General features: G+C 40.4%; 1 protein-coding gene across 2 annotated transcripts; it reads right to left on the reverse strand.

Annotated features, from left to right (window-relative positions):
• Positions 1–2120: 2120 nt before the first annotated feature.
• Positions 2121–11626, reverse strand: LOC143809099 (germ cell nuclear acidic protein-like). Of its 2 annotated transcripts, XM_077292258.1 has the most exons (17): positions 11315–11626; positions 10829–10916; positions 9454–9499; positions 9301–9368; positions 7934–7976; positions 7785–7846; positions 7045–7087; positions 6896–6957; positions 5860–5905; positions 5621–5765; positions 5003–5132; positions 4228–4435; positions 3883–3971; positions 3628–3794; positions 3175–3235; positions 2927–3026; positions 2121–2346 (listed from the first exon to the last, which is right to left on the reverse strand). In XM_077292258.1, the coding sequence occupies exons 1-13, from the start codon at positions 11393–11395 to the stop codon at positions 3887–3889; spliced, it is 1107 nt and encodes a 368-aa protein (XP_077148373.1). In that variant the 5' UTR covers positions 11396–11626; the 3' UTR covers positions 2121–2346; positions 2927–3026; positions 3175–3235; positions 3628–3794; positions 3883–3886. The 2 variants fall into 2 exon arrangements, with proteins under 2 accessions (XP_077148373.1, XP_077148374.1); XM_077292259.1 differs by lacking the exons at positions 7045–7087; positions 7785–7846 and having other exon boundaries at positions 11315–11625.
• Between the last annotated feature and the right edge of the window lie 1359 nt (positions 11627–12985).

Below are 12985 nucleotides of genomic sequence, written 5' to 3' on the forward strand. Positions count from 1 at the left end.
TCCTTGGATTTCTCTGATTGCCTGTCCATTTCAGCAAAGCTAAGTCCTTGCTTTTCCTTTTGTTGTCCACCTGCTGTGGACTTAATCGCTCAGCTCATGTTATGTTTTTTCTTGTCCAGCTTTTCAGTATGATATATTCAACTTAGCTGGAAGCTCTGAGGAAGCAGATTTGCCCTCCACACCATGAGTCGGTGTGGAGATTATTTTTGTAAACTCTGCGTGGAATTTTTTAGCTTTTAATACTGACCGCACAGTATCCTTTTCTGTTCTGTCTATTTAGGTAGTTTTGGCCTCCTTTGCTAAATCCTGTTTTCATTCTGTGTATGTCATTTCCCTCTCCACTCACAGTCAATATTTGTGGAGGGCTATCTTTCCTTTGGGGGTTTTCTCTGAGGCAAGATAGCTTTCTGTTTCCATCTTTAGGGGTAGTTAGTTCTCAGGCTGTGACGAGGTGTCTAGGGAGTGACAGGAACATCCCACAGCTACTTCTAGTGTTGGTGTTAGGATTAGGAACTGCGGTCAGTACAGATACCACCTCCTCAGAGCTTGTCCCATGTTGCTTCTTAACCACCAGGTCATAACAGACATCATTGTCGCCATGGCAACCATTATGACATCTACGTCGATACTGTGCCCGTCGCTGATTGGTCGAGGCCCAGGCGGCCTCGACCAATCAGAGACGCGGGATTTCCAGGACAGACAGAAAAACCCTTAGACAATTATATATATAGATGAGGAGAGCTGCATTATATTCTATGTAGAGGGCTGCATTATATTCTATGAGACGGCTACATTCCACTACATGAGGGCAGCATTTAATTCTATGTGAGGTGCTGCATTATACAATATGAGGGCTGCATTCTATCTCCTCCAAACACGATGAGTTTTTTTTTTCTACCAAACAGTTCTACTTTGGTTTCATCAAACCATATGATATTCTCCCAATTCTCTTCTGGATAATCCAAATGCTCTCTAGAAATTTTCAGATAGGCCCGGGCATGTACTGGCTTAAGCAGGGAGACACGTTTGGCACTGCAGGATCTGTGTCCCTGACGGCATAGTGTTACTGATGTAGCCTTTGTTATGGTGGTCCCAGTTCTGTGCAGGTCATTCACTAGGTCCCCCCGTGTGACTCTGGTATATTTGCTCACTGTTCTTGTGATCATTTTGACCCCACGGGGTGAGATCTTGCATGGATCCCCAGATTCAGGGAGATTATCAGTGGTCTTGTATGTCTTCCATTTTCTTATTATTGCTCCCACAGTTGATTTCATCACACCAAGCTGCTTGCCTATTCCAGATTCAGTCTTCCCAGCCTGGTGCAGGGCTACAATTTTGTTTCTGGTGTCCTTCGACAGCTCTTTGGTCTTCACCGTAGTGGAGTTTGGAGTGTGACTGTTTGAGGTTGTGGACAGGTGTCTTTTATACTGATAACAAGTTCAAACAGGTGCCAATACTACAGGTAATGAGTGGAGGACAGAGGAGCCTCTTAAAGAAGAAGATACAGGTCTGTGAGAGCCAGAAATATTGCATGTTTTTAATTTGAGCAAATACTTATTTTCCACCATTTTTTTTTTTTTTTAAAAAACCTTGCCAAATCAGACAAGGTGATTTTCTGGATTTGTTTTCTCATTTTGAGTCTCATAGTTGTGGTCTACCTATGATGTCAGTTACAGGCCTCTCTCATCTTTTTAAGTGGGAGAACTTGCATAATTGGTGGCTGACTAAATATTTTTTTCCCCACTGTATATAGCAAAAATAATGGTCTCCTATGAACACCAGGCACGGGCTGGTATCCACGGGAGAATCATCATGACGGGCACGGTGGTCATCAGCAGACCATGATCACTTCACTGGGGCACCAATGGACACATAGAAAGGTGGACCCCCCCTCTGCTGGTGCACATTAAATGCTACTGTCATAGATTGACAGTGGCATTTAACAGTTTAACAGCCGCGAACAAAGCTCCGCTCCTCTCGACTGTTCGAGGCAGATGATGGCTGAATAACACAAGTAAACAACACATTGATGGTAATATGTTTTACAAAAGCCATCGATCTTCATAACAAAAATCCAAAACTAGAAGGAATTAATAGATTTATTTTTAATGGTATTTATTTCTAACTCAGAAAAATTAGAAAAAACAATTTATGACTATTAATGTTCACATATCCAGCACCATATCCATTGCTGTGCAGCTCTGAAAAAAACACTTGTAGAGATTCTCCAGGTCTTGGAAACGGCATCTAATCATGTTCTCAGTACAGGTCGGTGCAGATTTTCACCTTTTTCTTCCAAGATGTGTTATATCTGTATAGAAGCGAAAAGTCGCCTTTCTCATTAACCTGAAACCAATTAAAAGACATGTTTTTAATAAACTTGACAATATGTTCTGGTTATCAAATGAAACAAACTCAGCAAAGGCAACTTCACCATTATATTTTTGGTCAACAGTAGAAACAGACATGAAATATTGCATTATATATGGTCTACACAAAAGGCCAATTTGGAAATTGAAAATAGGAATTTGCTAATATTAGTGTAATGTTAGAAAAATGCAACATGAATCATACGTATGGTGAGAGCACTCACAATAGACCTATACAACATGTAATGTTTGAGGGACTTATCTCGCCCCTCAGATTGTGTGTTTGCGATTCCTCCACAGCAGTAGGCTGATAACTTTCATCATTTCCTTCTTTTCTCAACCAGAATTAAAAACAATTGTACATCAAGAAAAAATAATTATTAGAAATAAATGCAGTAATAAAAACCATATTGCATTTCTTCTATTATTACACCTTGCTTATGTTATCATGTCCGCACTGTTGCACTTCTTGAAAACAAGAATGATTGTTACTTATAATGATTTAGTATTGACATGAAGAACATATATGAATAGAGGAAATACACAGAAATATTTACCTGGAAAATACAGGCTGGAAGCTTTGTGTCAATCAGAATATGTGGATTCTGGATGTTTGCTGTTAGCTGCTTGTGATGAAGACGTCAACTGATTGTCTCCCTACATGGTGAAAAAAGCAAAATATATAAAAGTATTTAAAGATTAAATGATAAAAGTCAACAAAAGACTAAATTAGAGACTCCAAATCGTAATATTGTAAAAATCACTTATTACTGATTGCTGACGATAGTGGAGGATTCGTTCTTACCTTCATCACAGGTAGATGAGATGATGATATTCAGACAAATCTCAATGTTCAAATAATGAACCTGAAAATATAAAGAAAAATAATTACATCCAACAAAGATTAAAATCATAGAAGGTTTTCCAAAGCATTGTAGAGAATTGCTGAGAATTGTCAATCATTCCATATCCATCAAGTTATGGGAAATGTAGCCAGGCTTATCTGGTAACCTATGAGGACGGATTCTGAATCTTTGCTGCTAATTACTTGTGCTGGTGATGAGCACAGATATTGTCTCGCTACTCAGGAGCAGAGCCAGACTGGCCATCCGGCAATTCTGGCAAATGCCAGAAGGGACAGGTCTGTCTGGTCATTGGCCGCCTTGTCTGCAACATTGTTAACAGAATTGGTGTTCTCAAGACACCCATACTGTTAAGAGTTGTGACGGAACAGAAAGTCACTGACTCAGTCACTTACCCCAGCAGGCTACTGGTATCATTAGAAATATTGGTCTTGTAGAAACTCTTGCTTGCCTCCATCCAGGGTAATATTAGTAATATATCCCATCTGATGCTCGGGGGCGGGGATGGCATGGGCCTGTGTGATTTCTAATGCCAGGACTAAATTTCAGCCCCAGTCCGTACCTGCTCAGGATAAAATATGTATAAGGGTCTGAACTTTAAATTATACAAAAAACAAAATTAGAGACTAAATATTCTGAAGGATAGTTACATGTTTAGCTGACGGATAGTTGACGTAATCGTCCTCCGCACTGGCGGCAGTAACATTTATTGTCAGGTATTTTTCTAAAACGCCCAATTCTGCAAAGATAAGAGGAATATTGGTTACTGGACTGAAATGAACGTTCACTAATACCAAGGATTATATTAAAAAGAAGAAACTGAAATCAATATATAAAGAACTGGCCCCAGCACAGGAAATATAACATTAACCCTACAGCCCCTGACGTCAGTCCGCTCTGATAGTAAAGTATAAAAGCATTATACCAACAGAACCGCACTGACGTCTCCGCAGTGATTGTGTTTCATGAGGAGATAAATCATAAAATCTACTTACTGTTTATCACACTGGGAGCATTTGTAATTATAATTATAGTTGATGGTATAATTGTGATTTTCTGTCACTTCTGGCAGCTCGGGATGAATACGATTCACCCGTCTTTTTACAGACTGCCATAACGGGCCATGGTTGTCATTGCCTTCACCGAAGATTATCCAAGTAGCAGCATGGCACATCTCGTGCACAAGTATGTCTCGTACTCGCTCTAAAATAAGAGTTTACACAGTTATGAGGAAATCTGAGTACACCCTGATTGAACTCTTTGATTTTACATATCAGGACAAAATACAAAATACATCCTGAGATGAACAACACGTGACAAGTCAACCGTGCCATTATTTATTTTCCCAAAAACTACTTCAAAATGCAAAAGCAGAGAGTGAAAAATAAGTACACCCCATGAATCAATAGCTTTTAGAATCAACTTTAGCAGCAATAACTTGAAGTTGCATCAATGGTGTCCTTAATTTATCACACATTGCTCTTGCATTTTGGCCTACTTTTTGTTAAATAAATAATGATGCAGCATTTTTATCATGTTGTTTTCTGAGATTGTATTTCCCTACTTTTAGGACCTTCTAAGGACCAGGTACTTTTATAAATTTTCTCCTGATATGTAAAATATTAGAATTCAATGAGGGTGTACTTAGGTTTTCTTATGACAGTATGTACAGGGAGGTTATACGATGTACTACATCACAAGCAGCAGTTTTTTTGCCCTGTATACAGGTTGTCTTATAAAGCTGCAGGATGGATGTGATGAGAAACCTACCGACAGAATCACAGACTTTTTCAGAAAGCTCAATCACTGAGTAGCGGCGCTTCTTATCCAGCTTTGGCGTGCATTGGCCGCCTGCTGATATCAGCCTCTTGCTCCACAAAATGTCCATTTTCACAGGGAGCTAAAATAGAGGAAACAAATTCCATTACATCTGTAAACTCTTTTTTACCCCAATCTTACAAAGTACCCAACTCTCATTTGTGATTTACCGCACGGTCTACTTGTATGGGGTATAGGGTCTACCGAGAAGTCCAAGATGTGAGAATAAAAATAAACGTATTCTAAAATGTCCAAATATCAACTAAATGGTTTTTATGTACTGTAAAAATGTAAAAATCCTGTGAACTTCAAGCCAAAAGTTGCTAATCTTTTTGTCTCTGCATGGTGGACCATCTAAGGTTTCCACGCATCCCACAGATAAGAAGAGTGTGACGACATTTACCAAACTAAGTGACATTTACTTCAGATATTTAATAACTATTTCAGACACATGAAAGGCTAGGATGCCTTTCATAAAGTTGGAGCCTGGTTTTTGTGAATTTATTGTTTAAAGGTGGAGATAATAAAGAAGTCATGTATCACCCAGAAACCCATGATAAGATGTGATACCTTATTATCGAAGACTGTCCTGTTGTACAGATCGTATAGTCGCTCCACCAGCTCCTCCTTTTTTTCCTGGAAGTTGGTAACATAGATGGAAGTAGGAGAAATAATGTCTTCCAGGAAACAGCCGGGGATATTACATAGTGGTGTCCTGGAAAAGATAAGGAATCATATATAAATCCACAGGAAACATCTTACCTAGTTCATGACTTTATATAGAGGTAGATGCATCTGCCATAACTTACCTCTTCTCTGTAGCGGAGCTCTCCTCGCTATCAGATGGTAACTTATCTGTACAGAAATATGGAAGAGTGAAAATACGTTTTATAAGGCTCAAATCACACATATTAGTATGCAGGTCCATACTAGAGAGAGGTCTATACATATAGAGTGTAGGGCACTAATAAGACTATGAATATGGGATCAAACCAGAGCAGAACACATAGCTGACCAGACCACCAGAAATCCACAGGATCATCCATTGGGATCAGGTTCTGAAATTATAATGAGGTTCAAAAACAACAGGGCCCATACAATTTTCAGACGTCTATCCCTCCTGTTGCTCAGGTAATCTATCCTTATTAATAATGTGTGGTCAGTTCAAGATGAGAAGTGAACATGTCCTCAATGGCCAGAGGGTGGACCATCAAATGGTAGGGGTCCATTCTCTGGGGCCTTCATGTAAAATAAGACTAGAGGTCCTGTCACCTCATTTGCTGATTCATGGTAGCCTCTATTGGTTTTAATGGAGATGTGGGATTCCTTGTGCATGGCTTTCTCTATTGATGTCTATTGGATTTACGAAAAGAGACAAGAAAATGTATTCCACATCTGTAATAAATTCTATAGGGGCAACAATGGCCATAAGTCAACATGGCAGTGAGTTGTTCTCCCAATATGGAAGTGTCCGAAACATAGGACCCACACCAATCAAGCATGTGTAAAATAGGATTACCTCTGTAAGGTATCTATAATTTAACCCACTAACAGCCATGTACAGCGCTCATCAGTAGAGAATGGAGAGGGCTCTTTCATGGCAGATGATGGCTAACAGCCGAGAGTGGATTGGAGCTCCACCTGCTTCTGTTAACCTGTTAAATGCTGCTGTTATTTTCTGACGGTGGCATTTACAGCAATTTTCCCAGGTGGCTCACTGTTCCAACTCCAGATCAGCGCCCTTGTAATTGTTCAATTTAGAAACTGATCTGTGACAGTACAGAAAACTCATTGTTATTTCTACAATAACATAAACCTGGATTGTGTCTAGAAATGATAACTTACTGTCATATGAGGAAGTTCCTGCCCTATTGAAATCGTCATCTTCATTAGCGCTGTAATAGGAGCTGTGAAATAAATGTAACAGAATATGAGCCACCATTAATCATTAATCCCCATCATGTATCTAGTAATGGAGGAGATGTAAGTCTTACCAGGTGGAACTGTCCGGATCATCTGAAGTTGGTAAAATCAGATCTGTGGGGGCAACACAACATAAATCTCTTATTAGAATATTGTAATAGCAAAGACTGAGGCTCAATATCAAATAAATAAATTCTAATAAAGTGTCCAGTGTACCCCTATATGTATATGGGGCAAATAATCACATTCAGCTACAGTGACCTGCCCAGTGCACGGCCATCATCAGAAGAAATCCCCAAATCTCATTTCTAGCTGACTTAAGAGCAATAATAATAATAATAATATAATAATAATCTCTTTATTTATATAGCGCCAACAGAGCAAATGTATGAATAATGTTCTTGACCAAATGCTAAAAAGAAATGTTGTTCTTCCAATATGGAAGTGTCCCAGACATTTAACCCCTTAGCAGCCACGTACAGCACTTATCAGTAGAGAATGAATGTCGTGGGCTCAGGAGTTGAGCCCGCCTCTTTCATGGCAGATGATGGCTGTGTCATTCAGTCATCATCTATCTCTAACAGCCGAGAGTGGATTGGAGCTCTGCCTGCTTCTGTTAACCTGTTAAATGCTGCTGTCATTCTCTGACGGTGGCATTTACAGCACATTTCCCAGGTGGCTCACTGTTCCAACTCCAGATCAGCGCCCTTGTAATTGTTCAATTTAGAAACTGACCTGTGACAGTACAGAAAACTCATTGTTATTTCTACAATAATATAAACCTGGATTGTGTCTAGAAATGATAACTTACTGTTATATGAGGAAGTTCCTGCCCTATTGAAATCGTCATCTTCATTAGTGCTGTAATAGGAGCTGTGAAATAAATGTAACAGAATATGAGCCACCATTAATCATTAATCCCCATCATGTATCTAGTAATGGAGGAGATGTAAGTCTTACCAGGTGGAACTGTCCGGATCATCTGAAGTTGGTAAAATCAGATCTGTGGGGGCAACACAACATAAATCTCTTATTAGACTATTGTAATAGCAAAGACTGAGGCTCAACATCAAATAAATAAATTCTAATAAAGTATCCAGTGTACCCCTATATGTATATGGGGCAAATAATCACATTCAGCTACAGTGACCTGCCGAGTGCACGGCCATCATGAGAAGAAATCCCCAAATCCCATTTCTGACTGACTTAAAGGGAACCTGTCCCCCCCCCCACAGGCGTTAGAAACTAAAACAGCCGCCTTGTGCAGCAGTAATGCTGCATTCTGACAAGGTGGCTCTTTTAGTTCTGGGTGCAGTAACTGCAGAAATAGTCCTTTATGTAATTTTTCCTAAATACCTTTCTTCAGTCCTGGAGGCAGGCCTTTCCCCCCTGCTGCAGACACCACACAGCCGTCACTCAAATCTTCTTGGCGCCGGGCGCCGCCTCCTGTGCGCTGTTTTGAAATGATCCGGTGCCTGCGCTCTTTTCCCCTGCCTGGTGCAGGTGCAGTGAGTGCTGCCCGTCTGTCCTCATATGCAGTCTCGGTGACTGCGCCTGTGCGGCCGCCCTGCCTGTGAATCCCAGCCCCGCCATGTGAATAAATCATAAGTCACTGTGGGGCTGGGATTCACAGGCAGGGCGGCCGCGCAGGCGCAGTCACCGAGACTGCATATGAGGACAGAGGACAGGCAGCGCTCACTGCGCTTGCTCCAGGCAGGGGAAAAGAATGCAGGCGCCGGCTCATTTCAAAACAGCGCTGAGGAGGCGGCGCCCGGCGCCAAGAAGATTTGAGTGACGGCTGTGTGGCGTCTGCAGCAGGGGGGGAAAGGCCTACCTCCAGGACTGAAGAAAGGTATTTAGGACAAATTACATAAAGGATTATTTTGGCAGTTACAGCACCCAGAACTAAAAGAGCCACCTTGTCAGAATGCAGCATTACTGCTGCACAAGGTGGCTGTTTTAGTTTCAAACGCCTGGGGGGGGGGGGGGGGGTGACAGGTTCCCTTTAAGAGCAATAATAATAACAATATAATAATCGCTTTATTTATACAGCGCCAACAGAGCAAATGTATGAATAATGTTCTTGACCAAATGCTAAAAAGAAATGTTGTTCTCCCACTATGGAAGTGTCCCAGACATTGGATCCGCACCGATAAAGCTTGTCTAAAATAGGATTACCCCTTCAATGTAATTTTAATTTAATAATGCACAGACCCTTCTATAATTTGCCTTTAATTTCTACATTTGGAAACTGATCTGTGACAGTACAGAAAATTCAGTGTTCTTTCTACAATAACCCCGGATGGTATCTAGAAATGATAACTTACTATTATATGTGGAAGTTCCTGCCCTATAGGAATCATCATCATCATCAATAAGAATGATGGCATCGGAGCTGTGGAATAAATGTAACAGGTAATGAGCCACCATTAATCATTACTCCCCATCATCTACTTAGTAATGGAGAAGACGTGTCTTACCAGTAGGTACTGTCCGGACCATGGTCTGTAGGTGGTAAACTCAGATCTGTGGGGGAAACACAACATAAAGCTCTTATTAGAAATTTGTAATAGGAAAGACTGAGGCTCAATATCAAATAAATAAATCCTAATAAAGTATCCAGTGTTTTCCTATACATGGGGCAAAAGATCACATTCAGCTACAATGACCCGCACTGTCCATGGCCACCATCAGAAGAAATCCCCAAATCCCATTTCTATCAGGCTTTATAAATCCTGCATAAATATTCCTGACCAAATGCTGAAAAGAAATGGTAAATATGAGCTCATTTACTGTAGGCGTACAATATACATAAATACAAGCCCTGACCACAACATGCGATCTGCATCCAATGACTACAATGTGCCTGTAAGGGGGTTGCATTGGTGCCTTTCCCAGTTTAACATGTGTAAGTGTGTGTATGCATGTATATGTGTGTGTATATATACCTATCTATCGTTGCCCCGTACTGTTGTAGATGTATACTTTAATGTTGCTGAATGTACATAAGTAATGTATTTATTATACCTGTGACTGCATTGAATGTAGGGAAAGCGCAGTGGTAGGAATAGACCACTAGATGGGGCATTTTAGTGTTAATAGTTTATTTTAGGAGGGGTCACTGTGATAAGGGTAGGGGAGCTTCCTGGTTGTAGGCAGAAGGGCCTGGGCGCCCATAGAGCTCGGTGGGCTGTTAGCCCGAGTAACACAGTTACCCCATAACATTCTCAAGCTTAGTGCCCAGTCATCCAGGACCACATTATCAGCTTGGCCAAAACCATACAAGCGTCAGCAGCTTCTGGATGGAAGCTTACTTTAAAGTAGACATGGTAGGAAAGATGGGCAGGTCGCTCATGTGGCAGATGTTTGCGTGGGCTGATGCCCTCAGAACCGGTTCGAAACAGCTGAGGGAACCCCCCACTTAAGGCAAGAAATCTGGACAGGGAGGACTTTGAAATTCTGTATGAGACGGTAGGACCTGGGCTCGAGCCGTGTGAGGAGGAGAGGATTAAAGGGAAAGATGAAATGACGTGCAATGTGAAACCTGATGTAACCGCTGTAATGGATCTGGATGAGCTGCGAAGACATGGAAGTAAAGTGTTGTATTTCAAGTTAAACTTGGACTGTGTCTCAATTATTTCCAAAGAGACTGGAGCAGTCCGACTGGAGCCGAGTAGAAGGCCTACCAGCGTAGAGAGTGGAGCGGCAAGTGAGCTGACAAGGGAACATGATGTTTATGTGGAGGAAGGTCAGGGCATGCAGAGCCCGAGTAGCAATGTCACGACTATTGCCCTGGCCTACTACTACATGCCATCGATATGTATTAGAGCCTTTACTGGATTAGGGGTACAGTACCTGGTAAACTCGGAGTCGAGCCCGAATTGAAGCCACTGATGTTTTCTTGGCCTGGAGACCTTGGAATTGGCCTCTTTCTTGGATGAGACTGAAAAAAATGACAAACATGTCAGATTCTATAACCATGAACTTCTCCAATCTATAATCTTACTCCATATTCCCCTGATTACAGGTAGACACCGATATGAATGTGGTTTCCATCGGCCTGTGCTTATTTCATGTACAGAGTATGATGGGGGTACCAGCCACCAATGGTTAGGATATGGATAGGGGCGGTGGTGACATTTATGTCCTCATACAATATTATTGTGTATCCTGTACATGGAAATATTGTCACCAATATTACAAGTCAGGGCAGCCTTTACTCTGCAAACATGATCTAAATTATCACCCCATCTACTCGGAGCTATATTTTCTGTCCCACCATCTTTTTCTTGAACTTTTATCCCAAATATATTTTAGTTAAGAATATAAAATGATACTCACCTGACTGAAGTCGTCATCATCACTGCTGTCCTCGATGTCAGAGAAATCTATAATACTCTTAAATCGCTTTCTTGGCATCATATTTGCACAAGTCACTCACAACACTCCTCTCTCCACAAACGCCTACTAAAACCCTCAACGGAACCCTGGATGACGGGGCATTATATAGCGTCAGCCCTTTGTGACATCATTAGAATGCTGCAATTGTTGCTCGTTTTTTGTATTTTACAACTTTATTTAATTATACAAAACATACTGTACAAATACAAAAAAAGGAAATCAGATACAAACAACAATCTTCCTAATTACTTCACTATTGACCTTTTTCCAATTGTTCAGAAAAAAATAATAAAAAACCCCACATAAACCAACATTAAAAAATAAAGAAACCCCACTAACGTTTAAGCTGCTGATTATCGCTCTCCCCTGAGTTTAATGCTCTCCACTACATTTTTTCCAATTGTTCTCTAAATTTTCAAAATTCTCTGAGGAACAAAACCGCACCCCGTCATATTTTATAAGTCTCTTATGTAATTTCTTCTATTCTGTAATGCTCCATTTTACCTTATCCATTTCCTAACGAAATCCACTCTTGCTATATAAAGCCGCCTACTTATGACTCTTCTTCCTCATTTCATCTCTTCCGCTCCAAAGAGAAGTTTTAATATTGATAACTTGATCTCAATGGAGAACTAAGTCCCCAGTTTCCCCCCTATATCTTCAATGGGATCAACTGGGTCTATGTATGAATTTACTGATTGACATCCCACTTATGTATATGTGCATATATATATATATATATATATATATATATATATATATATATATATATACTCTAGCATTTACCCCATACACTAATCTTACTCTCAAAGATAAAATTATACATGTAACCTACAGTCATTAGTGTATAAATATAGTTATTACATTATGGCATATTGTATATTAGGTAGAAGGTTGTAATTTTTTTGAATGGGAGGCAATCAATAAGTAATCCATTCCTCTGTGAGAGGTGATGTGTAAGTTATTTGATTCCATCATACTCTTCATCACTTGTTGAGCCTGACAATATCTAAAATTGTGCACTTTACTTAAAGGTGTTTTCCTATGAACAAAGTTTATTTTAATAAATACATCTTGGAATAATAGTAATTTCCACAATTGGATGCGTTTATATAAAATGTTCCTGTGCTGAGATAATGTTAGAAATGTGCCCCTGCTGTGTACTGTGTAATGGCTGTGTCTGACCGTGCAGGAACATGATCTGATCATCTTCTGGGCAATGGGGGAAGCAAAAGAGAGGAAACAGACATTACAGCACAGGATAGCAAATTGTTTCTTTGAGTTAAAACATTTTTTAAAAACAGGCAGGGAAATGCTATATCTCATAAAAAGAATCAGCTGCGATCCCGTGCTGTAATGTCTGTATACTAAGTTTTACATCCTCGCCTGCCCAGGAGATGTGATATGGTCAGACCATGTCCATGTATAGCAGGGGTGAGGAGTCTTTTTTTCTGCCAAGGGCCATTTGGATATTTATACCATCCTTCAGGGGCCGTACAAACTCCGCCCACAAAGTACATCCTGACTCTGGCTCTGGTTTCAGGACGTAATCTTTCATTGCATGCCCTTCAGTGTTCAGTAGTGAACACTGTATGTGTGTGCCAACAGAAA

This window comes from Ranitomeya variabilis, chromosome 2 (assembly GCF_051348905.1).
Source record: "Ranitomeya variabilis isolate aRanVar5 chromosome 2, aRanVar5.hap1, whole genome shotgun sequence".
NCBI lineage: Eukaryota > Metazoa > Chordata > Amphibia > Anura > Dendrobatidae > Ranitomeya > Ranitomeya variabilis.